Source organism: Pagrus major, chromosome 20 (genome assembly GCF_040436345.1).
Source record: "Pagrus major chromosome 20, Pma_NU_1.0".
In the NCBI taxonomy this organism is placed as follows: Eukaryota; Metazoa; Chordata; class Actinopteri; order Spariformes; family Sparidae; genus Pagrus; species Pagrus major.
In genome coordinates, this window is record NC_133234.1 from 20,593,955 (window position 1) to 20,621,594 (window position 27,640).

General features: G+C 41.6%; 1 protein-coding gene across 2 annotated transcripts; it reads left to right on the plus strand.

Moving 5' to 3' along the window:
• rnf157 (ring finger protein 157) lies at window positions 1-27,209 on the plus strand. 2 transcript variants are annotated; one of them, XM_073489419.1, is made up of 19 exons: window positions 1-611; window positions 4,890-5,008; window positions 7,795-7,883; window positions 8,623-8,772; window positions 10,889-11,006; window positions 11,092-11,158; window positions 11,255-11,298; window positions 11,791-11,838; window positions 11,994-12,065; window positions 12,190-12,349; window positions 14,136-14,248; window positions 14,343-14,575; window positions 14,883-14,985; window positions 15,124-15,232; window positions 17,270-17,484; window positions 17,569-17,631; window positions 17,720-17,768; window positions 22,293-22,403; window positions 24,615-27,209. In XM_073489419.1, exons 1-19 carry the CDS (start codon window positions 524-526, stop codon window positions 24,761-24,763), a joined length of 2,100 nt encoding a protein of 699 aa, XP_073345520.1. In that variant the 5' UTR covers window positions 1-523; the 3' UTR covers window positions 24,764-27,209. The 2 variants fall into 2 exon arrangements, with proteins under 2 accessions (XP_073345520.1, XP_073345521.1); XM_073489420.1 differs by lacking the exon at window positions 22,293-22,403.
• The last annotated feature ends 431 nt before the right edge of the window (window positions 27,210-27,640 follow it).

Sequence of the window (27,640 nt, forward strand, 5' to 3'; positions counted from 1 at the left end):
TGTGCCTGGCTGACGTCATGTGGAGCCACAGACCTCTTTGACAGGAACGAAAAAAAAGCACCGGGGGGAGAAGAGAGAGAGAGACATGATCGACATCCAGCGGGGCCGGGAGATGTCGAGCAGAGCCGCGTACTCGCCCGTGAAGTGAAGCGAAGCGACGCCGGCGCGACGCAGATTTTACACTCGGGGACTGAAGAGCGATCGCGGCGCACCACGAGCGCGCTTATCCGTCATTGACGCGACTCGGACGGCTGTTTTTTCTGCCTCAAAAACGAGCTGTTGACAAGGGAGGGATAAGCAGAGAACAACCACTAATCCCCCCCCTCCTCTCCCGTCCTCCTCCTCCACCTCCTCCTCCTCCTCCTCCCCGGACGGTCACATTCACGGCGGCGCTCGGACCTCGACAGAAATGGACAGGGCAGCACGAACTGGATTAAATGATCGGGAGTGAAGGAGACGCCGCGAACAAAGCCGAGCTCCAGTGTTATGCCCGTTAACCCGTGTGCTCTTCACTTGGCTGGAAATGGGAGCTTTAACGAGCAGGCAGAACATAGGCGTGGAAGAAGTGGACATCCCGTCCAACTCGGTGTACCGCTATCCACCGAAATCTGGTAAGTCACCCGACAACAGGTCACAACTGAGGAGGGGTGGTGGAGGGGCGGGCACCACATCCGTGTCTCCCAGAGGGGGACTGCAGACGATTTATAGTGTGATTTATGAGGGAGGGGGATAAAAAAAAGAAGTAGACATCACCATCAATACCATCAGCTTACTGACAGGCCTGCAGGGCATCTGAGCCTTTAACCTGCAGGAGCTACCTGTGGAGAGAGGATGAGGAGGAGGAGGAGGGCCCTCACCTGATTTTCCCCCCTTTTTCCCCCCCATAGAGGATAACTTTGCCTTTACTTCATGTTTATTCATCACATTTATCATGTATTCTAATTTATTTCTGGCACTGCACCACTTGTGTTGTCCATGGAGGTGGACGGCAACACATGCAGAGCATAAGACATGTCATCTGCACTGTGGGTCCACAGTTTTATATTCATTTTATGGCCCCGGCTTTGGTTTTTTTGTTTTATTATCTCGGTGCATCCACTAGGAGCATCTACTAGCAGGAAGCCAGACTGCCTCAGTCTGTCTGTAAGATAAATAAGTCATGGTGGATCCCGAGAGGATGCAAATAAAAAAGACCATCATCATCAGCAGCAGCAGCAGCAGCAGCAGCAGCAGTAGAGAAGTTTCATCATCTCTAGAAGCCATTTGTGTTTTTGCTTTTTGGATTTAAAACAGGACTGCAACCAATTATAGACTCAATTTGTCAATAAAAATGTCAAAATAGTAAGAAATGCCAGTCACAGTTTCCCAGATGTGAGGCTGATGTTGTCCAGAAGCCAAAGATATTTAATTTATTATGATATGAAACACAGGAAAACCTAAAAATATTCACATTTTAGAAGCTGGAATGAGAATATTTGCTTAAAATGAGTCATTTTTTATTTAATTATGTTTGAAGTGTGTTAAATTTAAAAACAAAAAACACACTGACAGCAACAAAAATGCAGGGACATATAATCTGCATTGTGAATCCACAGTTTTATAATCATTTTATGACCGGCTTTGCTTCTTTTCTACTACGATCATCTGTTAGCAGGCAGCCAGACTTGTGTTGTGGCATCAGACTGCCTCAGTCTGTCTGTAAGATAAATAAATCATGGATGCTACAGGATGCAAATATAAAGTGTAAACATATTCATATTGCAGAAGCTGGACTTTGAGACTATTTGGCGCATTTGCTTAAAAATGAATTTAAGGATTTGTCATTAGTCAAAATTGTCGAGAAATTCTTTGTTAAGTGTTTAATTTAAAAACAGAACACACAATTTAATAGATTTACTTTTTGGTTATCAAATGTATTTGTTTTGCCTTATCAAGAAACGGATGCCACCAATGATCTTTTGCTTTTTTAATCATCGATTCATCTTTTACTTATTTTCTTGATTATTTAATTACTCATTTAGTTATTTAAACTGTAGAAAATTATAAAAAATGTCCCCAGAGCCCGATGTGACAACTTCAAATGGTTTGTTTTGTCCGAAACAGAAAAATATTCATTTTATTATCAGAGGACAGGATAAAAAACCTGCAAAAATTCACATTTGGAACCAGAAAGGAGGCTGAAACCTGTGATTTCTAGCATTTTTGCTTATTTTTTAAGCTCTTATCTAAATCTGTCTATAAAAGAGTGCTTGGTCAGATTCTTCGATCAGTGATTTGTTGACTAATTTCATAATTTTGCTAGTTGTACATGGTGTATTATCAAGGCAAAAATAATTCACACATGCATCTGAGAGGTTTTGCTCATTTTATAAATATGTTAAAGCTGCACTATGAAGGTCTGGGGAAGAAATTTTAATCAGAAGAGAAAGATCTTCATTGACAAACTCTCCTCATTTTCAACAAACTGACCTTAAAGAACAACACAATCTCATACTGCTTCACTTTGTTTATATTTGGCGGACCCTGCCACCTTTCTAGCTTCAAAGCTTCAGTGTTCTCCGGACCTTGTTTTCCTCTGAGAACAGCTTGTTTATTCACATATGGAAAAGATAAATATTTCTCAGTTTGTATTATTACCTCATTAATATTGTAAATATTAAAATTATGTCTTTAAATTTCTTCTCCAAAATGACATAGCACCCCTTTTGATACTTGACTTCAGGTGTCGTTCTGTCACCTGTTTCTAAACCAAACCTTACTCAGTTCACGTGACTCACAAACTGAACCGCAGACTGACCCGTGTGTTTTGAATCTGTCTTGTTATTGTTCCTCTGTGTGACACTTCATGATTGCAGCGCCGTGCTCGGGGGTTTAGCGGTAATCCAATATTACGTCAAAAAATCGCATTGAGGAGAAACAGCGCTATTGCTTTTCATTTCCACGGTAAGCAAACACATAAAGTAAATTAAAATCTGTGACCGGGAACAGAATCTGTGCATATAAGTGCAGTTTTATTACACTCAGACGAGATATGTTAGGATATATTCTGATATCCTAGTAATATCTTAGATTTATAGTGATATTACGTGCTGAAGAAAGGATGGAAGGGAAGAGTAATTGTTGACTTGTGGCTGCCGTTAGCACCCCTCTCAACTCAATTTTGGCTGTATGAATTTATGATCACAGTCCTGGTTGCAGCCTGAAGGAGTGGCGATGGTGGTGTTGGAGGTGGTGGCGACGGCTGCTGGTGAAACCGATCTGTCAGCCCCAGTTCCTGTTGCTGGGATCTGGTGACAAAGCCTCGGCCCGGCTCTCCTCTCCCACCTGCTGTAAATAATAATAAGGTGATGAAGAGGGAGAGAAAGAGGGGGAGCGTCACCATCGGGGCTTTTTTTAGCTCATGATTTGTCGTGTTATGGAGTTTTTCTAAAGCGTGAACGGCTTTTCGGGTCACAGCATCCGAGCCCGTCCTCGTCTCCAGCATTAATACGTGCGATAGGAGACGGAGCAGACCAGCTGATACGTGACCGGCCTCTCCAGCGTGTATTTAAAGACTGTGAGCCACCATTACAGTCTTATGATAACAGCTCACCCTGTGATTAAAAGGTGGAACGTCTATTTAGTCTGTTGTCATCTACCCAACGTCTTGGTAAACAGGTGGACAAGCTGCAGGCCGATAACAACCCCGGGTTTCGTTTGTCCTCTTGACATAAGTGAAGAAAAACAACTCTGCTTTTTGATGTAATTTCTTGTCTTAAACGCTTTTTTCTCGACAATTTGAGGATAAATATCTTTGCATTTGGTGTTTGAGATCAGGCCGTTTGAGATTATTTGGCTGTTGCAGAGACTGGAGGTATTTTGGATAACAGTGCAGCTAAATAATTCAAATTTTTTAGGGAAAATAATTGTTTAATGCCAGTTGGGTAAAATTAGCTGCAAAAAATTCAGGTTCTAACAGTATTTTTCTCTGTTACTGGGCCCTAAAATCCAAATGACTTATGACCAGGGATGCACGATGTGGATTTTTTTTCAGGCGAACCAATGATTACCTGCTTCTTCTTCTTCTTCTTCTTCTTCTTCTTCTCCTTTTGTGTTAATGCAGCGCTTGTTAAATCAATGAAAGTAATTTGGCTTCATATGATTGGCTCCATTCATCGGCTGTCATTTCGCTGATAATGATATACATATAGCCAAGCGTTTTAAACAATGTGTCCTGCAATGCACAAAATATGAAGTTTTGAGTTTTCAATTATTTTATTCTCAAAACAAAGATGATTAACTCGATTAAAGAATTTCTAAATGAGATTTTGTGACAGAATATAAAAACTAGAAAGGCACTCAGTAGAGTGCATACCTCCGTCAAGGCCCGGCAATCCAATTTTATTCAATCACGCCTGAGATAATGTCGTGTTTGTGACTGTATAGCAGTTGAAAAAAACCTACTTTCTATTAAAACATATTTAGATCTGCTAGATCCGGTTTTTATTAGGATCTGCACCAAATTGTACTCATTCATAGACACCAGCCACCTAAATACGCCTGATTTTTTTCATCAAGATCCACGACTTATTCCTTGCGAAATTAACGAAAATGTAAACAAAAATGCCATATCTTGCAATGTTAAAGAAAGTGAGAAAAAATACCTCAATCTGCACGAAAAGTTAAGTGGGTCTATTCTGGGCAGAGAACCATCCTCCAATGAAGTTTCGTGGAAATCGGTTGTGTAGTTTTTGCGTAATCCTGCTCACAAACCAACAAACAAACAAACTTCAAAGCTGGGTCAGATACAGCAAATTAACCACGTTCTGCTCACCTTTAATCTTTTTTTGTGATCTCAGTTGATGTATTTCAAGTTAAGTGTGTCTAAAAGTGTGTCTGTCTTTGTGCAGGGAGTTACTTCGCCAGCCACTTCATCATGGGGGGAGAGAAGTTTGACTCCACCCATCCGGAGGGTTACCTGTTTGGGGAAAACACAGACCTTAACTTCCTGGGGACCAGACCTGTTGCGGTAGGTGTTAACGCTGATATGAAACAGAGAAAAACAGCAAATCCTCACATTTAACAAGAGCAAACTGCACATTTATTTGACAGTTTTGCTTGATAGATGTCCTGGTTGTGCAATTTCGTGTTGATCGACTAATTGATGAATCCGTTGCAGCATCAAAAGGTGTCAGATGTCTCTTCCTCGTTGAACAGGAGTTGATACATCACAGCCGCTCTGACTCCTGCAGTGGCAATTAACAGGCTTTCAGACTGTGACTGATTTATTTCAGCGTCTCATCCTGTCAAACTAATTAAAGTGAAATGACAGTCTGCTCGCTCCTAGCTCAGAGAGGATGATAAGTGGCGTTTCCTCCGGAGGGTTCGTTTGTTCAACCGAATCGGGAACCTGAAGGTCAAACTAATGAGAACTGCCGATCAAAAAGAGCTCAAGTCCGGAGAGGAAAGAGAGAATTTGACTCAGACGAAAAGGCTTGAAGGGAGCTAAAGTATTTGACTAAGTGCAGCTGATACGGAGGAAACTTTGCTCCATCCCTGTGCTAATCTCAGTCGCACTGCTGTTTCTGTCTAGACTGGGGCTAAAATTAGGAGTGCAGTTTTTCTGCCGATTATGTGGGTGTTTATAATCCTCCTGTGGGGACAGAATTCAGCTGGTGATGTGTTTTTTTTCTCTCGCATGTGTGACTGAGCTTTACCAGCATTATATAATGTTTGGTGGTTTCCAAGCAGATGGTGCCATTGAATCACAAAACCAACCGCAATTGTTGTTCTCGGTCTCCTGCTGCTGCTCTACAAATATGATAATGGTCGGGGCTATATTTAGGGGTTTTCAGATACTCCTGCGTGAAGCAGATGGATGTACCAAATGGATTTTAGCCAGGCTGGTGCCTCTGTGGATGAAAGTGCCAGTCGGTCCACCACTTTGGTCTGGACTGAAATATCACAGCAGCTTTTCTACAGATATTTATGTTCCCCAGAGGATGAAGCCCACTGACATCGGTGATCACTTCGCTTTACCCGTTGTGCCACCATGAGATTGACATTCATGGGTTTTATTGAAACGTCTCGACAAAGAGACATAATGGTGTGATCCATTTGGACTGGGAAGTTAGAATTTCCGAGTTCCGAGTCAGCAATTTCAACTGGAACGAAAATATACTGTTTATTAAAGTGATAGTTTGGGTCTTTTGATGTGGGGTTGTATGAGGTACTTATCCCTTGTCAGTGTGTTACCTGCAGTAGACGACCATCAGCTCTCCGCCTGTGTGGAGAAGCAGCATGTAGCACCGAGGGAAGCAGAGCTTTGTACTGCTAAGTGGTACCGACAGCAAGACGGAGGATATTTTAGCCACTTAAAATAAGGCCCACCTATAAAAAGGATGAGTTCAGGCACACATAATTCACTGAAATAAAATAAAAAAACAAAGAGAGGTTTATGTTTTCAGTTTTGTTCCAGAGGATATATTACAATCTGTTTCACAAGACTTTATAGGGCTAATGTAAATGAAACGTCAACTGCACCCTTTGTAAACCTGGTTGTACTTTTTAAGGGTCAGTTAATAGTTTTTCTTTCACACCTGAGAAACGCCAAGAAAGAATATTTAGCCATTTCTGTACTTGACAAAAAAAAATTGTGTTTACGCTACTTAAAGTCTGAAGCGGGGAGAATGTTTTCAAATCTTGACGACGCAGGCTAATTATGAAGCCACCATGCTAAACTGAAGTAGCAAACATGGTAAAAAAAAAAACAAACCTGCTTAGCATCAGCATGATAGCATTGTTATTGTGAGCTTATTAACATGCCGTCATTAGCATTTAGCTCAAAACACAGCTGTGCTTAATTACAGCCTCACAGAGCTGCTAGCGCGTCTGTCGTCCCTGAAATGATGTTTTCAGAAAACAACTACTTACACTCACCTGTATTTAAAAAGGAAAACAGTCTAGCCTTTTTATTTTAGTGCGAGCATGTGAGAAGAAATACAGACTGCTGCTCCGATGTTTCATGATTCTTGATGCGTTACAAGACCTACAGTGTTGCCTGTGAGTTTCCCTAATGAATGGTTCTTTTCAGCATCTCTGTGTGTTTGTGCAGTTTACAGGCGTGACTCCTGCTGAGCCCAGATGTGTAATAGCGCTGAATATGGTGCCGTTCACCGCCACACAAACACACTTACACATTACAGACAGATGAGGGGTTGTAGTGTGGAGGTATCTGACCACATCCTGCGTGTTTCTCCTCCAGTGATCCTCAGACCAACTCGGCTCTCCCTTTACGCTCAGTCAGCAGCTTCACAACAAGCTGAGCAGTGAACCACACACCGGGTCAAGTTTAAAGGTTGCGTCTCGATTTTAAACCAGCTAAATAATGAAAAAGACAATCGCAGAAGGTGTGTAACGTCCTTATCAAAATTCTCCTGATGCAGTAAAATTCACCCATCTGGTCTTTTAACCAGCTTGAAATAAAGACGGTGACTGTTTGACCCTGAACTATTTCACACTCCTGCGGTCCCCGGGTGTGCATAAATGTGCCAAAACACTGTCTGAAGTGTCAGCCTCGTCCCTGGAAAGACACAATCGGAGCAGATTTTTTGCACCGGCTCAGCACTTGTCAGCACGGATCTCGCCGGTGCTGACCAACCGAAACGCTGCTAAGGTTAAACTTTCTGTAACCCTGAACTCTCTGTGGTGAGGAGAGGAATGTCGGGGCGGTGGAGGGAAGATGAATGCACTCTTCACTCTTCAGTCTCATAACATGTATTTTACATCTATAATTTGTTTTCTTTTTGTTTTCAGTTCCCGTACGCAGCCCCTCCACCTCAGGAACCAGTCAAGACGTTACGAAGCCTTATAAACATCCGCAAGGACACGCTGCGGCTCGTAAGGTACGCACCTCTCCGTCCGCCTAAACATATACATACATAACCCCTCATTACATTACTGCTGTCTAATGTTATGTCCACTGAGCTATTTTTAGGGAACAAGCCACAACAGCCAATTTAAGGTGTGGTGTCAAATCAAGCGTGTTTTCTTTCGTGTAATTTAAACTTTCATTTTCTTCAGGCACACTCATGAAAAAAACACAATGAAGTATAAAAATATAAAATGGAAATACAAAATAAAAGCACAAAATGTCCCTTATCCCTGAAAACACAATAAACACTCACATACAAGAACAATGGTAACGTTTAAATGCTTAAAGGTGAAGATGTCTGTGTATTGAGTTGCAGAGATATCAGCTGAAGTTAGCATGCTAACAAGCTAGCAACAGCCTGTTCCAGTACAAAAGTCCTGTGTTAGTGGTGCAAACGCCAACACTCCCCTGGTTCTCCGAGCTCCTTGTCCAACCACTAGATGCACAGCTAATCGAGCTAACTTGCTAACAGCAGCTACAGTTAGCAGCAGTAGTGGATAGCTACTCTAGGGACAGGACCAATGCTGCCTCCTGTTTGAGTAATTCTTACATATTGCACATTTAAAGCTCTTTATAAATGCTATAAATACTCTCTATGATTCAAACAGTTGAGTTTGGTTCTTGCTCAGATTTCTGTTCTCTTCTTAAAGAACATTCTCCCTCGTCCTTGTCTCCTCGACCCCTCACCACCCCTCCTCTTCCCCTCGCAGGTGCAGCGAGGACCTGAAGCTGCCGGGCGACGAGGCGGCGGTGAAGAACAGGGCCTGCTACAACATAGAGTTCACCTTCGACGCCGACACACAGGTGGCCATAACCATCTACTACCAGGCCATAGAGGAGTTTCACAATGGAGTGCCAGTGTGAGTTTACCGATCACTACGTGTGCAGTTGCAATCAGTGCAGCTGATCTTTTCTTCTGTGTCTGTGAAGGTTGTGGAGCCTCCTGAAATCACAGCCTTATTACTGCTGATTTGTTGCTGAACACTGAACTGCCCGCAATCAAGAGTCTGCAATCACTGCAGATGAGCCCAAACATTTGATTAATTGAATTCAAAATATTTTCGCACCAGCAATTTGTCTACAGCAGCTGCATCCTTCAAGGCTACCCTGCAAGATATTTGCCGTCACACTGTTTCTTTAAGAGACAACCAGGGATGCCTCGGTTGACTCTGACCTTTATCAAAGCGGCACCCCACAGATTTTACACATCAAAGTTGAGTCGTGTGAAGCCTTTTGTGGCTCCAGAAGCCGCTGAGCCAAGTGTGATCAGTTGTCTCAGGGTTGATTATTGCTGAAGATGAGTACAAGTAGATGAAAAACATCTGTTGGTGTGCGGTTAAAAGAAGAAGAAGTGAGCTCACCAGACGCTCCTTGTCTCTGCTCGAGGTTAACAGCTCGAGGCTACATCAGCTGCTGCTTTCATAACACATCTAATGCTGCATTCCAGACAACACGGAGCTCAAAAATCTCCGACGTCCTACGAGAGAAAGCGATCACTCAAAGTCGATATTTCTACTTGTAAACTTCCCCTGACTTCACGAGGGAGCAGTTGTCAGATGTCACACAACAATGGCAGCACCCAAGGGGGACGGGGTAGGATGTATTTTTAGATGACAGTATTTTAAGTTCAGTGAATGGAATATCTAGATACATTTCCAAGCATGAAAGTGATGTAGAATAAAATGTTTAATGGCATCTCGCTTCTATTTCGTTTATATATGCACGCTGAGGGTTTTGTCAAGTTTTTTTGTCCAGCTTCCAATGTTGACTTGAACGCAGCATCAATCAGCGACTGAAATATTGGTGGGTGCGTCGCATTGTCGGTAATTTTGGCAGCAAGTTTTCAAGGAAGAAGATTGTTTGTTTAGATTAAAAAAGACAATACCTCTCGTTCTGCTGCGTCCATTTTGATTCCCTATTTTTAAACTGTCTATGGTGAATCTGACGATGTTATCAGAGTGCAGTACTCACTCGTTTAAGCTGATTTGGTATCAGACAGACATAACTGGTGCAGATTAAATACACATCAATAAATTAATAGATTTTGTAAGGAGGCTATCAGCTGAATTAATTCAGTCACAGCAGGCGGATGACTCAGTGTTTAGTGCCACAGCGATTTGTCGCCTCCAGTCATGTCACAAATAATGATCCCAATGAGTTCTGTGGCACACATATCACAAATCTGGAAAAGGGAGGGAGTGAGTATCCGTAGAGAAAAGGTCGAATCACAGAGGGAAGTCACGCCCCTTCTGGTGGACCATCATGGGACCTTATTTCAGAGAACATTTGTATGGTAGTGAACGACGAGAGACGAACCATTTGTCGATCCCGTTTGAACTGTGCCGTGATCATTTTTTAACACAAGCAGTTTAACGCTAAACGAAAACGATTTTTAATCTTTGCAATTCACGGCACAATTCAAACGGTTTAAAAAAAAAACATGTTTCTCTCGCCCTTTAGCCACCACGCATATTTTTTCTGAAATACGGCCCCATGAGGAAAAAACAGAAAGGCAGGAACTGTCTCTCGGTGTTGCACTCCAAGTGAATATCAAAGACGGGACATCTGCTACCTTCAGAGAAGAAAAAGAAATACAGGCTTGTCTGGAAGAGAAAAACCTTTTCATAAATATTCATGCTGACATTCATGAGTCATGCCAACATGTATATCTTATACATATATTTTGCGTTACATGTCAGTATTTGCATATCTTGCATAAAGAGCTGTTTGTGATTGTAGCACTATTCAGACATGATGCACGCTGCAAGCTGTTGCTTATCCTCCGCTTCAGAAAATGTCTCCATCACTAGTAACTGCCAATTTTAAAACAGAAATAGGCTGTTATGGTTTAAATGATGTTAAATGCAAGCTTCCCCAGCCATATGTCAAACTTCTGCAGGAATAAACAATCGCCGACTGGTCTGTCGTTCGCCTCCATCATGTGTAATAATGTGACTGTGCGTGTGTTTCCTGCAGTTACCTGCCCCAGGACAGCTCTCTGCAGTCCGAGACGGTGCACTTCAAGAGGGGAGTGTGCCAGCAGTTCTGTCTGCCCTCACACACCGTCAACCTCAGCGAGTGGGCTGACGAGGAGGTGGGCCTGAAACTGTTTTTTTATACACATTGCTGAATGACATCGACTTTGTTTCCTCTCCTCACCTTCTTGCGTTTCTCCTCAGCTGCTGTTCGACATGGACAAAGAGATTTTCCCCATGGTGGTGCAGGCCGTCGTAGACGAGGGGGAAGGTGAGTTACCGTGTATTTATCACTCCGATGGTCTGACGTGAAGGAAGAGCCGCAGAATTTTAAACAAAGGGCGTGTCGGCTGTCTTTTCTCTGCAGAACATTTGGGCCACTCTCACATACTGCTGGCGACGTTTGAAAAGGTAAGAGAGACGCTCTGTATCAGAGTCAGAGCCAGTGAAACATGGCAGGCACCATATGTTTGCGGGGATCTGCTCTTATTATTGCTGTTAATATTTTGAAAGTTGATCAATCATAAGTAAGTTTTCCAGCTAAAATGCCAAAAAAAATTCTGGTACCAGCTTCAAAAATGTGGATATTTTCTTCTTTTCTCTGTTTTTTATTACTCTAAATTGAATATACTTTGGTTGTGGATAACTGATAACAGTGTAAAGGGATGCAAGGGATCCAATTTTTCATTTCTTTTAAGATGCTGCAGCAGAGACTAAACTGATTCCTGACATCAGACATGAAAATGTAGGAAATACAGACAACGCAAAAGAATAAAAGATGAAGAGCCCCCCGGTCCCCAAACATAAATATGTAGCACTTTGTGTGTATTAAGGGATGTTAATGAATACAAACTGCAGTTCATTCAGGGTGAATTAATATCCAACTGTTGCTTTCTTTGTCAGCACATGGACGGGAGCTACTGTGTGAAGCCTCTGAAGCAGAAACAAGTGGTGAGTACTCCTGCTTTTCTTCTCTCTCTTCCTTCCTCCTTTTGTGTAACATTTTGAAAGACAAAGATACACCAAAGCTTGATTTCCCTCTTGAACACGACGCCCGCCACATGAGACCTGCCGCCTTTATTCCTTCTCTGTGTTCCTTTTCCCAGGTGGATGGAGTGAGTTATCTGCTGCAGGAGATCTATGGGATTGAGAACAAATACAACAGCCAAGAATCAAAGGTAAACATCAGACGACACGAGAGGTTTTTCTCTGTCCGCGTCTCTTTGACTGCATCAGATGTGACGTGACAGTTTTGGTAAAATGAATCATGGACTTGGAAATTGTTCCTTTTTTTATCTTCAGGTTGCTGACGATGAGATCAGTGACAACAGCGCTGAGTGTGTGGTGTGTTTGTCGGATGTGCGGGACACACTCATCCTGCCGTGCAGACACCTGTGTCTCTGCAACGCCTGCGCAGACACTCTGCGCTACCAGGCCAACTGCTGCCCCATCTGCAGACTGCGTGAGTTCACATCAATGATAAACACGGCAAAGTCTTACCAAGTATATTTGACTTATTTCTGGTAAAAAAAAAAAAGATCAAATCAACTTTTAAAGCACTGATTTTGACGATACCTTTGTAAACGTATTGTGTATGTGTTTGTCTGTTGGGGCAAACTACTTACCCACTAAAGAATTGATAGATATAAAAGGAAATACAAGGAAATACTATCCTATTCTGTCCTTCAGTGAGATCAATGGGACTTGTTTTTAGACAATTTGCAATTTGTTCCACTGGCAGATTTTTTTTACTTATGACAAGCTGTTATTTTACTTATTTTGAAGTGGCATTGTTTCCAATCAAAGAAAAAGGAAAAAGATTTTTTTTCCAAAATGAAACACCCAACAGTGGTTCCCTGTGCTGAAAAAAGATTGTTATGTTGGTGAAAGCTGCCTCCTACAAAGCAAAGCAGTATTAGGGCCATTCTAGCTTAAAAAACAAAACACAAATGAACAATACTCCGGAGCCAGGGGAGGGGGGTAATATTCTGATAAAAAACACAGAATTTCCAAGATTAAAATAGTAAATTTACAAAAAAAATTTCTTTGAACTGAGCCTGTTCAGAAGGAAAAACACCATACTGGTTTGGACAGCTTTCAGGGACTACATGCACGATATCACTGTTATAGCTCCAGGCAAAGTCTGGATGCTTATGATAATGTGGTGTAAGTGCAAAGTACAGTTTGATAAAGTGAGAATCTGATATTGTGACAGTCCTATATGTGACTCCAAAAAAAAAAAAGATATAAATTCTTCTAAATTCACAACTTTAATCTCAGAGAGTGTCTGAGTGTTTTCTCTGAATATCGTCCACAATATTCACAATATCGTCCGGGCTCTGTACTTTCTTTTTTTAAAACCCCACAATGGTCCTAATAACCATCATGTCCACCCTTTCAAATTTCTTTTTTATTACAATAGTAATAGTACAATGTTTAATTGGCTCTTCATCAGGTTCAGAGGAATCAAATGAGACTGTGTGTTATAAAAAAAAGCATTATTTAATCTGCAGACTCACAGTCGCAGCTTTTAGACTCTGCACCTGGACAAAAAAGAAACCCATGTGATTTTTAGGGACTAAACAGGCAATTTGCACTTGTTTTCATTTGCTAAAAGACAGTACTGATCTCAGAAAAAAGAACTGAAGTGGCACCGTTGAAAATTGTACGCTTGGTCTCAATCCTTAGCTCAAAGCAGCAGAGAAAACTGCATCTGAAATGTAACATCTGGGAGGAGCAGGTGTAAAACCTGCAGCATTGTTTTAACATGCACACAGAGGCTGTTTGCTGCATTCAACTCCTGCTTATTTTATATGAGTCCAGTTTATTAGACCAAAGCAGCCAGTGGTACTGTAAAATGGGCATGATATATTATTTTCTGTCTTTTTACAGTGATTATCCAGTTAAATGAGTTCAAACGTTTTACCTAAAAATCTCCCAGTTATTATCAGATAAGACGGGCTCTTTAATGTTCCCTCACATATGGCCCTAACATATGTTCAACAGCAGGAAACTTGTTCTTTTATGCTCCAGTTCTTTTCATTTCTGTACAACATGTGACAAAACAGATTATCTTATGCAACAGCACTTAATTCGTTTTAGCCTCATTTGACTCTGTAGCCTTAATAAAAAAATCCCACTTAATTGAGGAATATCATTGATGTAAAATGTTTCATCCTAATTTTTCATTTAACTCCTTTTTTTAAAATTAATTGTGTCCTTGAAATATATATCTGGTTTTCTTTCAGCCTTCAGAGCTCTGCTGCAGATTCGAGCCATGAGGAAGAAGCTCAGTCCTCTCTCACCCACCAGCTTTAACCCCGTCATCACTTCACAGACGTCTGACTCAGAGGAACACTCGGTGAGACACAACCAAAAAAAAAACCCAGAAAATATAAAAATAATACCCTTTCCCAGTCCCAGTAGACTCAACAGTGTCCTCCCCTCGTCTGCAGGCGTCTGAGCACATCCCTCCAGGCTACGAGGCCGTGTCTCTCCTGGAGGCTTTGAACGGCCCCCTCAACACCTCCTCCTTGGCCCCTCCTCCTCTGCACTCCGGTCCCAGCCACGTCTCCGGAGCGCTGCCGCCGTACAGCAGCGAGCCGCACCCGGCGCCGGCCCGCTCCCTCTCCCCTCTAGACCACTCCAACTCCAGTCAGGGACTCAAACTCAAGAAGAGTGGATCAAAGTGAGTCTGCCAGACATTATTCGTCGTTTTATTATTAACGACATTTATTGTCGCTTCTTGGATTATCAGATGTCTCGGGGAGATTAAACATTTAAATATGATATTTTCTCAATAAATATAACATATATAAATAACCTGTAGGTAGTGTCGCCAGCATTGCTCTAACACTAAACTATCTTTTAACATGTCAAAAGCTTCCAGTCGCTCACCTGGAGTCTGTGTGTCTCTGCGCCTCTCAACCTGCTGCTGATGAAATGATGCACGATCTTCACAAACCAACTAATCGAGTGTCAATCATTTAATTTAGGTCACTTTCCCAGAATTCCTCTGTGCTTCCCGAGGAGGAGGATGAGAAGTCTTGCAGTGAATCGGAGGCCTGTCGCCACAAACTCGCAGTGGACCAGCAGGAGGTGTGTGTGTGTGTGTGTGTGTGTGTGAAACAGAGACAATACATTTTGGTGTATCTTGTTGTCTGATATCTCAGATTCGGGGTTTGTATATGTTTGTTTGTGAGCTCCTCTCTCACTGCTGCTCTCGTTGTTTTACAGAACGGAGTGACTCCAGACAGCGAGAACCTGACTCTCTCCTCGTCTGGAGCCATCGACCACTCATCCTGCACCGGGACCCCGCTGTCCTCCACCATCACCTCCCCTGAAGGTACACACACACACACACACACACATGTTTGTCTTTCTGTACTTGTGAGGACCCTCGCTGACATACTGCATTCCCTTCACCTTAGCACCTTATCACAACTAAATCCTGAATCCCAACCTTTACCCTTCACTAGGGCCTGAACTAACAATTCATTCTACTATCAATTATTCTCCTGATTATTTTCATGATTAATCGATTCATCTTGTTGTCAAAACAAGTCCCAAAAAGTGTGAAAAATGCTCATCACAATTTTCCAGAGCCCAAAGTGACGTCCTAAAATTGCTTCTTTTGTCCGACCAACAGTCCAAAACACAGAAACTTTTTATTTACTATCATAAATGACAAAAGAAACACAGTAAGTCCTTATATTTAAGAATTTGGAACATACAAATGTTTGGTATTTTTACAAGGGAAAAAAAACTTAAACAATTAATGGATTATCGAAATAGTTAGAAAATAATTTTCTTTCAGTCAACTAATAAAAAAACCAAGTCTTAACGTACACACATTTTATAACATAAATGTGGTGGCAATTTTACATGTCTGTCTCATGTCTGACTAAGCGCCCAAGTTACTTTTACTTAAAAGCCTTAAAAGCCTTACATTATCCAAAATGATTCCAACAATATTCAAACCTAGAGAAATACTTTTTCATTTGCTCAGCTCTCACTGTAACTTCGGGGGAAACATCAGACAATACATCAGAGTTTGAGGAAGGAAGTTGGGGAACATGACTGAGCATCACATGAGTAAACTGAGTCACTTCAGATAGATATTCATCTGCAGTGGTGGTAGTTTCACAATAACAACAAAAACAAGAAACACAAATAGGAAGCTTAGATACAAATGAAATAAAAAGTTACTTAAAAAGCTTTTTAAAAGCTAAAAACCTTTCTCTAAATGAATACTTCACAGTAACCAGCAATAAAAAATGTCTTTTTATACATAGGGACAGGAATTCTGTATTTTCATAAATAATATATAATATATATTTGGGGTGTTGTTTTATTGCCTTTTGGAAATTCAAACTGCTTCAATTTGCGTCACCCTGCAGCGATCCCACCTCATCTCACACACCAGCTGATAAATATCACATGAGCATGTGGCCCTTATCCCGAAAGGAATAAATAAATAAATCAAAGCCATGTCAGGATGACAAAAAGCCATCACTGTAACTACTCAAAGAAGCCTGTCTTTAGTGTTCTCATTTTTTTAAAAGTCATCTATGTTATGCAGCTGTTCTTGTGCCTCCTTTTGCTTTGTGAAATAATTTCCCTTAATGGGATTAATACAGTTATCTCACTTTCATTTGAGACGACAGCTCACATGCTGTTTGTTTCTCCTTGTTTTGGGGTCTTTTCAAAAATGAACTTGTGGAAGAAAGTTGATGAAAGTGTGGTGTGCAGTATCTCTGAAGTTTGGCCACAAAGCTAAAAGCAAAGAGCTCCAGGTGCTGCATGCAGCATTTTAATATAAATAAATCATAAGCTTGAACCACCTCAGTGTTTTATGTTGGTGCCACTGGGTCTGATTTTATGGGAAATCTCCTGGCTGGCTTTTCGGTACAAAACAGGAAGAGAGGACTGTTTTTCCAGCTGGAATGAAAGACTTAATGAAATAGTGACTTCAAACATGTTTGTCCTCTCCTACAAAGCTAATCCCTGTGTAGTCTGACTTCAGCTTGTGTTGCTGACAGAAGTCTGGAGAGAATTTTTACACAAACAACTCAGAGCTTTAGAAATATTCAGTCAGTAATGAGACAGAAAATGGTAACCGCTCTCACGACAATCGTTCCCCTGCTAGACTTTATATAAATAATAAATCTAATAAACCAGTTTCAATGACAATAAATCAGAATTTCTTTGCTCATCATTCATCCAAAAGGCCAATCATTTACTGTTCTACTGTTCAGTTCTCTGCTCTGACAGTAGGGATCATTTTTTTTTAATGTAAATGGTGGAAATCTCCCCTGGCAAACAACGAAACAATCCTCCGACACGAGCCGGACCGTGATGTGTGTCTCCGTCTGTCTGCCAGACCCAGTGAGCAGCAGCCTGGTCCAGTCAGTGATGTCCATGGCCTCGTCCCACTCGCAGCACTCCCACATCAGCACTGACACCATGTCCTCCATGTCAGGGTCCTACCTGGCCGGGGCCGAAGGCGAGCCCGGGGGCGACGACGGTGGAGACGTGGAGGGCGAGGAGAACCAGGACGCCCCCATGGAGAGCCGAGGGCCGTCGCAGCAGGACGGGGTGAGGAATCGAGTGATGGATGGAGGAGAAATTGTTTTGAAATGTGTTCAAAACTCCTAATTAGACCGTCTCTCTTTCTTTCAGGAGTTTTCCCAGGAGCCAAAGGAACAAAACTACTCAGTGGCTGTAGAGGAGCAGGACTCAGAGGTGACTGTAACACACTATTTGCAGAACAGTGTGTGATTAATGCTCATTTTGTGTGTTTATCTCATTTATCGTTTTTCTGTTTCTCCAGGGTAACGATGTCACTGAAGAGGACTGCTCCTCCCCGTCTAATGGGAAAGGTAACTATGACAACCATCCCTTATCTTTCACCCCTGACCTCTCACCTCCCTCTGCATTGTTGCTCTCAGGCCATGTGAAAAAGACCTTTCATACAAACTTTACATTATGGACCGATAAATTGTTGTTGTCCATAAATCTTTTTGAATCATGGCTGAGTGATGACACCCTTTCAAAATAAAAGGAATAAATGTCAGATATTGTCCTCTAGATGGGGCAGTCCCTTTTAAAATGCACGTAACGTTGGCTGAAACCACGGCAACATGCAATATCTGAACTGGAGTGAATGGCTTCTCATACAGTGTGTGTGCACTGGAACCTCAGTCTACTTCACAGTGAGGACTTCTTCCTCTGTAGTCTTCTTTTGTGGGCACAATACTGAACTGGATGTGACGAGATCTGGCTCCTTGACCCCGACCCCTAACACTGTGATGATCATATGAAATCTGTAACATCCAAAAATAATCCTGTTGAAAACTCTGAAGACCGCAGGCTGACGGTGCCTGTAAGACACCAGCAGCCCAAAGAAACAACAGCAGTTCTTGTCTTGAAATTGTGACGTGATAGACGGGAACATAAACTGCCTCAGGCTGTGAAACAATTCAGGGACGAGATTCTCCAGAGTCTGTAGCTCGAGACTGAAACAACAAAACAGATTCCATTTCTCCTCTAAATCCAGTCCACAAGTTTAATTTAGTCCAAACCTCAAGGACAAAACCGGTGTATCCTCTAAACTTATGTTAGATTCAATTTCAGACTCAAGAAAAAGCGTAGTGAAGCACGTTGCAGCGAAGATATTTACCTTCATGAATTGGTGGAGTGGCCAGAAACACGCGTGCAAATTAAAGATAATGTTGCTCCATAACTGCTGCATGTGTAAATAAGCAACTTGCTAATTTGCTAAGTTTGTCATATCAACTTCAAAGGTGATGATGTGTCAGTGAACTGCAAAAGTGATAATTAATTACGCTACACTTAGCTTTTGTTACTTTATTTGTCATTGCGGCTGCGTCTTTTAACACGATGGTACAACCCTAAAGTTATTCACCTTTCCTTTATCCAGTAAAGTTAATTCTAGTCATCAGCACTTCCTCTATAAACATTTAATACAACAGGGCTTTTTGCTCTTTTGACTTTTTTCTGCTCATTATCCCTCCAGCAATGAAATAAAATATCCGCCCTTGCTTTAGCCTCCAGCCAGCTAACACGTCTCTCCCTTAAAACAAAAAAACCTATTTCATCCCTGCGTCCTTCAGAGGATCTGGCCTCTGAATTGCTCCACAGCTGACCGGTCAGGCAGTGAAACGTTTATAAGGAGTTTCCTTATTGATGAATTTAATGACCGGTAATCAAGCAATTAGCAATAAATATCGACTGATGCCAATTGATCGGAGCATCCTTTCGGTCACAACAGGAAACGAGCACGTACAGGCATCCTGTGTTGTTTAGACACGGTTCTGCTGCACACCAGGCTACTGGCTTGCATTTGCATGATTTGCACCTCTATTTAAACGTTTGTGTGGTTGTGTGCGTGTGCTTGTGTATCTACTGTTTGTGTATGAGGAGTGTCATTTTACGTGTGCTCGCTTATAAAAAAACCTCTGCACGGTGAATTTGCTTTTTCTTTTTAGCTGCTGCATCATGAAGTGCAAGCTCTCTCATGCCCCATCTGTGTGTGAGTGTGTGTGTTTGTGAAGAAGTGAGTCACCGAGTGCTAAATAAAGTGTTGTGGCGTACTGAGAGTGTGAGTCAATGAACGGTAGGGCAAAAAACAACAAGGTCACCTTCAGCAGACAACAGTTTGAAGCTTGTAAATGTAAATTAGTTTCTCTGTGGATTGTGTGTGCGTGTGTGTGCGTGTGTGTGTGCGCGTGTGTGTTCGGACACCTCGGGCCAGACTGAAACGATACTCTGAGCACCTGTGAGTTACTGAATGACCTCTCAGTTCTTTAGGAGACGAGCGGACCTGTGCCTGCTGACAGACTGTGAATGTGCACACGCGCTGTATGTTTGCACGCACATGTGTGTGTGCATCTGCACCGGCGCTGCCAGACAGCTTCTGTATGTGCCCTGTCCGTGTCTCTGTGCTCAGCTGCCAATCATCCAGTCATCTCTGCCAGTTTCTCCTCATTAGCACACACTAACACACACACACACACACGGACACCCACAATTACAGGCTTGCTGCAGGCATGAGGCACTTGCACATATTAAACATGCCAGTATCTGTTATCTGGCCATGCTGGAAAAGGCAGGAAGATGCTAATCCAGAGAGTTTATATTAATATTTCTGTCTCGTTTATCTGATAAATGTAAAACAAACACCAAAATCAAAGATTATTCGCTCCAGTGTTTCTTGCCAAAGTATCAGCAAACACTGTGTTGAGTGTTAGCTGAGAAATTAAGGATAAAAAAACAGAGTGGAAGCTGTAAAACAAAATAGGAGGTCATTTCAAATGATGCAAGTCAGGCAGGTTTGGTGTAAAGAAAGCAAAAGTATCAGTAAAATTCACATTATGTAGTACATCATAGCATATCTGGTTATGCTTTATGTATTATATTGTATATTATTTCCATTTATATAACTATCAGACAGTAAGTGTGACTAGTTTAGCTTCCGTATAACGTGATCGTGATGAGCAGCCGAAGCTAAATTGCAGAGAATCAGTGTGTTTTGTGTTGCAAATCTTAAAATGTCAAATGTTTTTAGATAAAGTGAGCTGTAGATTAAAAACCCAATCATGATATTAATCATGAAGATATCAGCAAAAGACACCGTATCCCGTGAGATACAATTTCTTTGAAAATCAATTCAGAACCTGTTTTCTGTGGATAAGACAACCTGATGGGAATGTCGTTTTTTTCGTCAGTCCATCTTCCAGATCAAGATAACTCATCACAAAGATACGTGTACAAATCTAATTTTGCCACGAGGCAGTTCTGCTTATTGATTTGCAACACACAATACAACCACAATATAATCAATGCAGCAACATATTTGATGGTTGGCAAACTCATATTGTGTCATGGTATATATCACCATGTCAACCCATCCTGGACGGTAATACAATATTTAAGTTGTTGTTTCACCATAACAAGCAGTACCTGACTGCCAGTACCATTAATTACATTATCTAAGCTGTAAACAAAATACCAGAAAAGATTAAACCAAAAAGGGAAAGCATACAAAAAAATTTGTGCAATACAAACTTTATTTATACACTCAAAGAAGTGACTTTAAATATTTCAATTACGGGTAATATTGTCATTGAATTTTATCACAAGTGCACTGTAAAGTGCCACATTTAATACAAAGTGTTTCTATCATCTGGAGTCAGTGTGAATAAATCAAATAACTTAGTCTGATTACATTAAATTAATGCAGACTAATACATAAACCTTATGAGTTTATACAATTGTAACATATAAAGTTACATAAACTGTTTCTTCAAGTATTTGTTATTCCAGTATTATACATAAACGTGATGCATTTTTAATTGTTTTTTCTGTCTCAGTTAATAAATCTCACATGCAGTTATTTATTTATAGACATTGAATCAACCTGACAGAAAAACTTTAAATGTGACCCTTTATATTAAACTTATGTAATAGAATTAGATGGAAATATTACATGTAATTTAACACTAAAAGTAACTGTTTAGGCTATATTTGTATAGTACTGTTACTACTGTTGGATTTTAATATCATCTCAAACTTACCTCCCTTTTAAAGGCAAAAATATCATCAGATGATAAGTTAATGTAAAAATGAAACTTTTTTCAGACTGAGAAGACACAAATCTCTCCTGCTGTATTGATATTGAACTAGAGAGCCAGACAGGCTGACGCGATCTCTAAATTAGCATCAGTTTCTTCCCTGTACAGTTTGTACACGTTGTTCTGTTTAATTAAATCTTGCAGATTAAGCCTTGTGAGCATCGGAGCACACATGTAGATTATTGCTCCTGCATGAGTCAGATTCTTCCACTTCAGATGCTTATGAACCACTGGAAATATAATATTATATATTCCACACGTAAAATACATAATTCTGCTAAAGACACTGAGTATCAGAGCAAAGTAGGTTGCAGCGATTACTCTGATTTTGGTGTCAAAAAAGAGTCAAAGTCCACATTTGTTCCTTTTAAATCTCACGTTTGAGTCAGATACGTGTTGGTAACACTTTATAATAGCCATCATTAATAAATTGTAAATTTATAGTTAATTAAACTTAAAAATAATAGTTATTTCACTGTACAATATAAAGCATTTGATTTCTGTGAAATAACTATTGACTAAGTTTACCGTTTATTAAAGATGTGTAGAAAAAAGTGTTACCTGCAGAAATAATTTATCATTTATTATTTTATTAATGCCGTTCCAGCATGGCCGACCTCACCCTCCACCTCTGACACCCTCCTCCTCCCCTCCCCTCACCCCGCCTGCCCCGCTCCACCCCCCCACCCCACCCTCCCCCACCCCTGCTGTGCCTGGCTGCTCTTGTTTGACCTTTGCCCTCGCTTGCAGGTGGGCGGAGCAGGTGTCCAGAGTTGGCCAATAACAATCAGGGCGTCGCCCTCTGTGACACGCCCTCTTTGGGGTTGGATAATGAGCAGGCTCCCGACAGCCGATTCGCCGGTGAGTGGCAACCTCTCGAACATGGACCGATGAGAGCTGAGGACTGGGCATGAGAGTGATGGGGGGAGGGGAGGGTGAGGAAGACGAGGTGGGGTGACGGAGGCAGAGTGCATGAGTTGGCTTACATTAGCTTGCTGTGCTAACATGCTAATACAAATTAAAGCTAAAAAGAAAACAAGAAAACAAATTACATTTCTTATTTTAGTGTCAGTTTTAGTGAGCAGAGAGGAGGTTTTGTTGCCCAGCATGAAGATCTGGCGCCCTCCTTCTTCTCTTCATCCCTAACCCTTTGGTGTTGTGGTGCTCCATCGCTTTTTTCTCAGTAGCGGTTAGCTGTGCACTCTCTCCCTCCTCTCCCCCTTTTAGCTGAAGCCCTGGTGTGTGTTTCTGTGTGTGTGTGAGTGCATCCTTTGTCGTTCGCGAGTGTGCATGTTTTCTGTTTGCGTGAGTGCGACAGAGATGAAGAGTCTGGTCCTTCCCAGAGTTCATGTTCAGCTTCTGCCAGCTCCGAGCCGCTTTGCCAAAACATCTGCAAACTCATCCTCACGCCCCTCCATCTTCCCTCCTGTCCTCCACCCTTGCTTCTGAACACTTGGTTACTGTGATGAGGGCTAAAGGTGTGTATTTATTAAAGTCTTGGTTGTTTTAATCAGTAATTGATCACAGCCTTTAGCTCGGCATCATTCCCCTCTTAACACCCTGGTTTACCTTCCTTCCCTTGACTCACCCCTTTGGTCTTTTATGGTGGATGTTGTGACATGTTTTCTCTTTCTGTGTCGTAAAAGTGTTCTGTTATCTCTCTGTTTCTCTCCTTTTTTCCCCCCCGTCATTCTTCACATCTTCTGCTGTCGTTTCCTGGACATTTTCCTTCCTGTCTCTCTCTTCTTTCCTCCGTCTCTCTTTCTTCTCTCGCCTTCTTTCGGATGGACAGATGAGGAGTCGTGCCCAGTGCACATTGAGGACTAGGTATGGAGTTATGGCCAGATGTTAGAAACAGACACCAGGGTCATATATATATTGTGGTTTGTTGTTGTGACATTTTTTTTGTTGAATACTATTTTTATCTGTTTATTATTATTCAATTTTATGTAAGATCACACTACAATATTTATCTTTTCTTAATAACAGCACAGACTCTGCCTATTTCTTTTCAATGTGCACATGAGGTGAGGTAGCTTTAATTGCTGATGTTATCCATTATTAAATACTCTCTGTGGTGGAAACCTAAGACAATTAATAATTCATTTTGTACCATTAAAGTTGCTTTCATTCTTGCTGATATTTACAGCTCCTTACTGCATGTCTGGATCCTATTATTTTGTTTATTCAGTGCACAAGACATTCCCTTTGAATTAAGTATAAGATCGTTTAAGAAAAGTTGAGCAACATTGCAGCAGTGGAACAACTCAAGCAGTCAGATAAGGAGGGTTTTTTTGACCCAGATATAGATATTGACGTTTGTCCAGCACCTGCAGTGTCCCAGTTTCTCGTCTCCAGTCCAAACCAGACTGCAGCATGAGTCATCAGAAATATTTTAATGATTTACAGGATGAAAATAGAGAGAGGTTTTGATTGCATACATAGATTTTGCACATGCATGGTGTGTATGCATCCCGGTAGCAGTGGGTGTTAATTAATTAATTAGTTTTGCATTAAGAGTAGCACTCGAGCCCATTAAAGCAGTGAAGGCACACTTACAGCATCAGACTACAAGCTGTGTCACTATGTCTTATTAGGTAATATCTGGGATCTGTGTGTTTAAATTCAGGTCAACTCTCAACAGCACTCACTAGAGACTCCGGTCCTCTCTTCTTCCCCTCTCCTCTCTGTAACGTTACGTTCATGAAGTAAAGGAACATTTCCCCTTCAGCTCCACTTAACAGTCAACATTACAGGACTTACAGAGGTCACCTCCGCAGATCACTGCTGCAGTCAGGTTGATAAACAGGAGTGAAGATAAATATATTTTTCACACAACACGTTTTGTTTTGATGGAGAGACCCCAGTGGCAGAAATTACATGTTGTGTTTATTTGCTACATCTGTTTCCAATCTGTTTTGTCACATTTTCTTTACACCAACTTTTCCACCTCAGCCAAGCGAAAATACCCTTTTTTTGAAGAATATAGATCCATTTTTTTTTTACACTGGATGAAAATGTTGCAAGATGACCTTCCTCTCTCTCTTTTCTCTTCGTCTTCTTCCTCTTCAGGTCTGATGTACCTCGGGGGCTACAGGCCTGTTTTGGAGCCCCTCCCCCACCACACCTCCACCAGCAATATCAACCTGGAGGAGCAAGGGGCTGAGAACAGGGACGGCCAGAGTCCTAAACATCCTCGCCGCGGACCACTCATTGTGTAACACACTCAAGCAAACACAAAAAAAAAACCACACAGACTTCTCCGTCCAGAGTCAGCTCTTCTTACCCTGCCATAGTGCTGCATCGCTGGATACTGTCCTCACTGAACAGGGAAACCCTCCTCCTCCTCCTCCTCTTCCTCCTCCTCCTCCATCTGTCTGGATTGTCTTTGCTGGCGCTGAAACTCCTCTCGAGTGGAAAGAGGAGGGAAGAGGAACAGAATCACCTGTCTGTCTGTCATCTGTGCACTTTTATCTCACAGCGGTTTCTTTGTTTTTTGTCTGTGACCTATAACTTGTTGTGGGAATGATTCGCCTACTGCTACATTATTATTTATTACCTGTAGGTCTAACCAATGAGAGCTGTGTATTGTGACACTATCTTTAGAAAAAAAACAAAAAAAATACATGCTGCTCCTCTCCTTTCCTCTCCTCTATTACCAGCCAAACAGTCAGGGGCTACTGTGATCGGCAATCGGATTTATTACTAACTAATTATTCTTCTCTGTTGTAAACTGTGTGTTGAACGAGAGGTCGGACACTCGTTCAAAGTCAAGCCAGCGGCACGCTAGCGAGCTAAAACGTGCCGACTCCTCTCCTCGGATCAGGGAGCTCCCGTCTTCGCATGCAGCTTTCGACTTCTGCTGACGTTTTTTCCTGTCATTCCCGCCACGATTTTCAAACACCTCTGCTGAATGTGAACACAGAAGAAGTGGTCGGACTTGTAAGGTGGCGGACGAGCCGAGAAATGGCGGCCAAAATGAACAGAAATGGACTGAAAATAAAAAAAAAAGACATGTCACACAGAATGTAGGACGACGATCTCTTCAGAAGGGGAATGTACGTGACATTTGAATCGTCACCGAAACTGGAAATAAACTGGTTCTCCAAAAACACACACACACACAAACACACATGCTCACCACGCCACCCTCTCTCCTTCTGCAGCTCCATCTCAGCATGTCAGTATTATCAACTGGAAATCAACACCAAGCAATAAAGACGCCGAAGCTGCATCTCCTCCTGAGGATTCTCATTCTCAGTTCAAGCAAAAACTGTGTTTGCACTGGCTTGTTGCATTCAAATCCAGACATCTCGATGTGTTTAAATGTTATTTTTTATTTTAATTTTGCCATTGTAAAGGGATTTATTGTGAGAAAAATATACAGTGAATTTGAGCTTTAGGCCACCTTGTGGTTAGCTGGCATTTTGTTCACCATCATATTTCCTGTTATAGACCTTATTTCACACGGCGGCCATTTTCCTTCAACATCACGCTCAGGGTGGGAAGCTTGAAGGCCGCTGTGTTCCAGGTTGCATAAACGTAGGTAATCTGACAAATTGATCAGCGACTGAAAAGATCGTGCATGGTGAAAATCTGGAGGCACATTTGGCCTTATTTCAAGGTAAAACAATTTATTTGATAACCCATCAGCTGATGTTAGCATTTAACCACTTCCTAGCTAACGTTGGCGTTTGAATACACCCTTTGTGTTTCGCTTTCAGGTAAAGACCAGATGTGTAGAGATATTCCTGAATTAATTTACACCTTTCCTAATCGTATCAAACAGTAACGTTAATCGGTTATTAAATGTGTTGTTTTACCTTTAAAAATGGTCCGATGTCCCTCCAAAATTAAACTATCCATTGTCTTAACATTTGCTAATCAATCAAGAAGCAGTGAAATGACAACAATTGTTCAGATTGCCTACGTTTATATGACTCAGAAGGCAGCAGTACGACATTTGAGCGTCATGTCAGAGGAAAATGGCTGCAATGTGAATATATGGTCTATTATCACCCCGACGGGCCCTTTATCTCCTTGTTTGTGAAGCTTTTAGTTGTTTCGGTTTCGTATAACTTCAGTGTATAGCTCACCTCGTTGTTGATGTTCTCCGTTTCTGTGTTTTAATTTGTTGCAAAACACTGTGTCGTTTAATAGAATGTGGATGAAAATATGTGAAAAATTTGTAAAGGTTTACACACTCGCGCAACACACGTGCGCTCACGTAAAAACAAACAACTGAAAAGGGACGATATCAACATTTTAATGCACTATTAGCTGTTTCCTAGACAACACACTTTGCGGTGCATGAGGCGATAGTAGAGTAAGCATGTTAGTCTAGGTCAGCCTGCACCCTCCTGTAGAATACTTGATGATGGATCACTGCACACACGTAAAGACTTTCCATATCCTTCTGCAGTGTTATGTATCGGTTGCTGGCTCCCTATTCCCTTGGCCCGAACTGTTACGGTCAAGAGTACTGCACTACTATATCCAAGCTGCAAACAGTCACGTGATCACAGTCCGAATGTGTCGATGAAGCCGCTCTCTGGCACCAGTCGCAGTATGATATCAAAGGAATGGGTCCCGACCCCACTTTTCTAGAATTACGAGTGAAAATGTCAAAGAAAACATCAAACGGACAATAAAGTTTTTGCATCTAAACGGTCTCTGAGCGATTTGCTGTTGATGTGAAAGGGAAAGGTTCATTAATCAGAGCAGCATTGTGTTTTGGTTAATGTCTCTGGCATGTTTCCTAACATGGTCTCCGTCTCTCTCCTCTCTGCTCCATACAATCATTATTTAAAAACTCTGGTATGCAGCTCGTTCCCACCACAGAGCTCGATTTGTTTATTTGTCACCAGTAAAAATAACCTCTCAGAGCTCCGGCTCTCCAGATGCATCATTTCTTTCCCCACTTTGATCTCCAGTTAGAAAAAATCTAATTCGAAGAACATAAACGAATCAGACCCAAGAAAGAAAAAAGAAAAATAACTTCTTCTAATTGTGTCTTTAACTGATCAACTGACTGAATATGAAAACACTTTGTACTGAAGTGAGAAGTAGATTAAGTATACAGAGTGGTAGTCATAGTA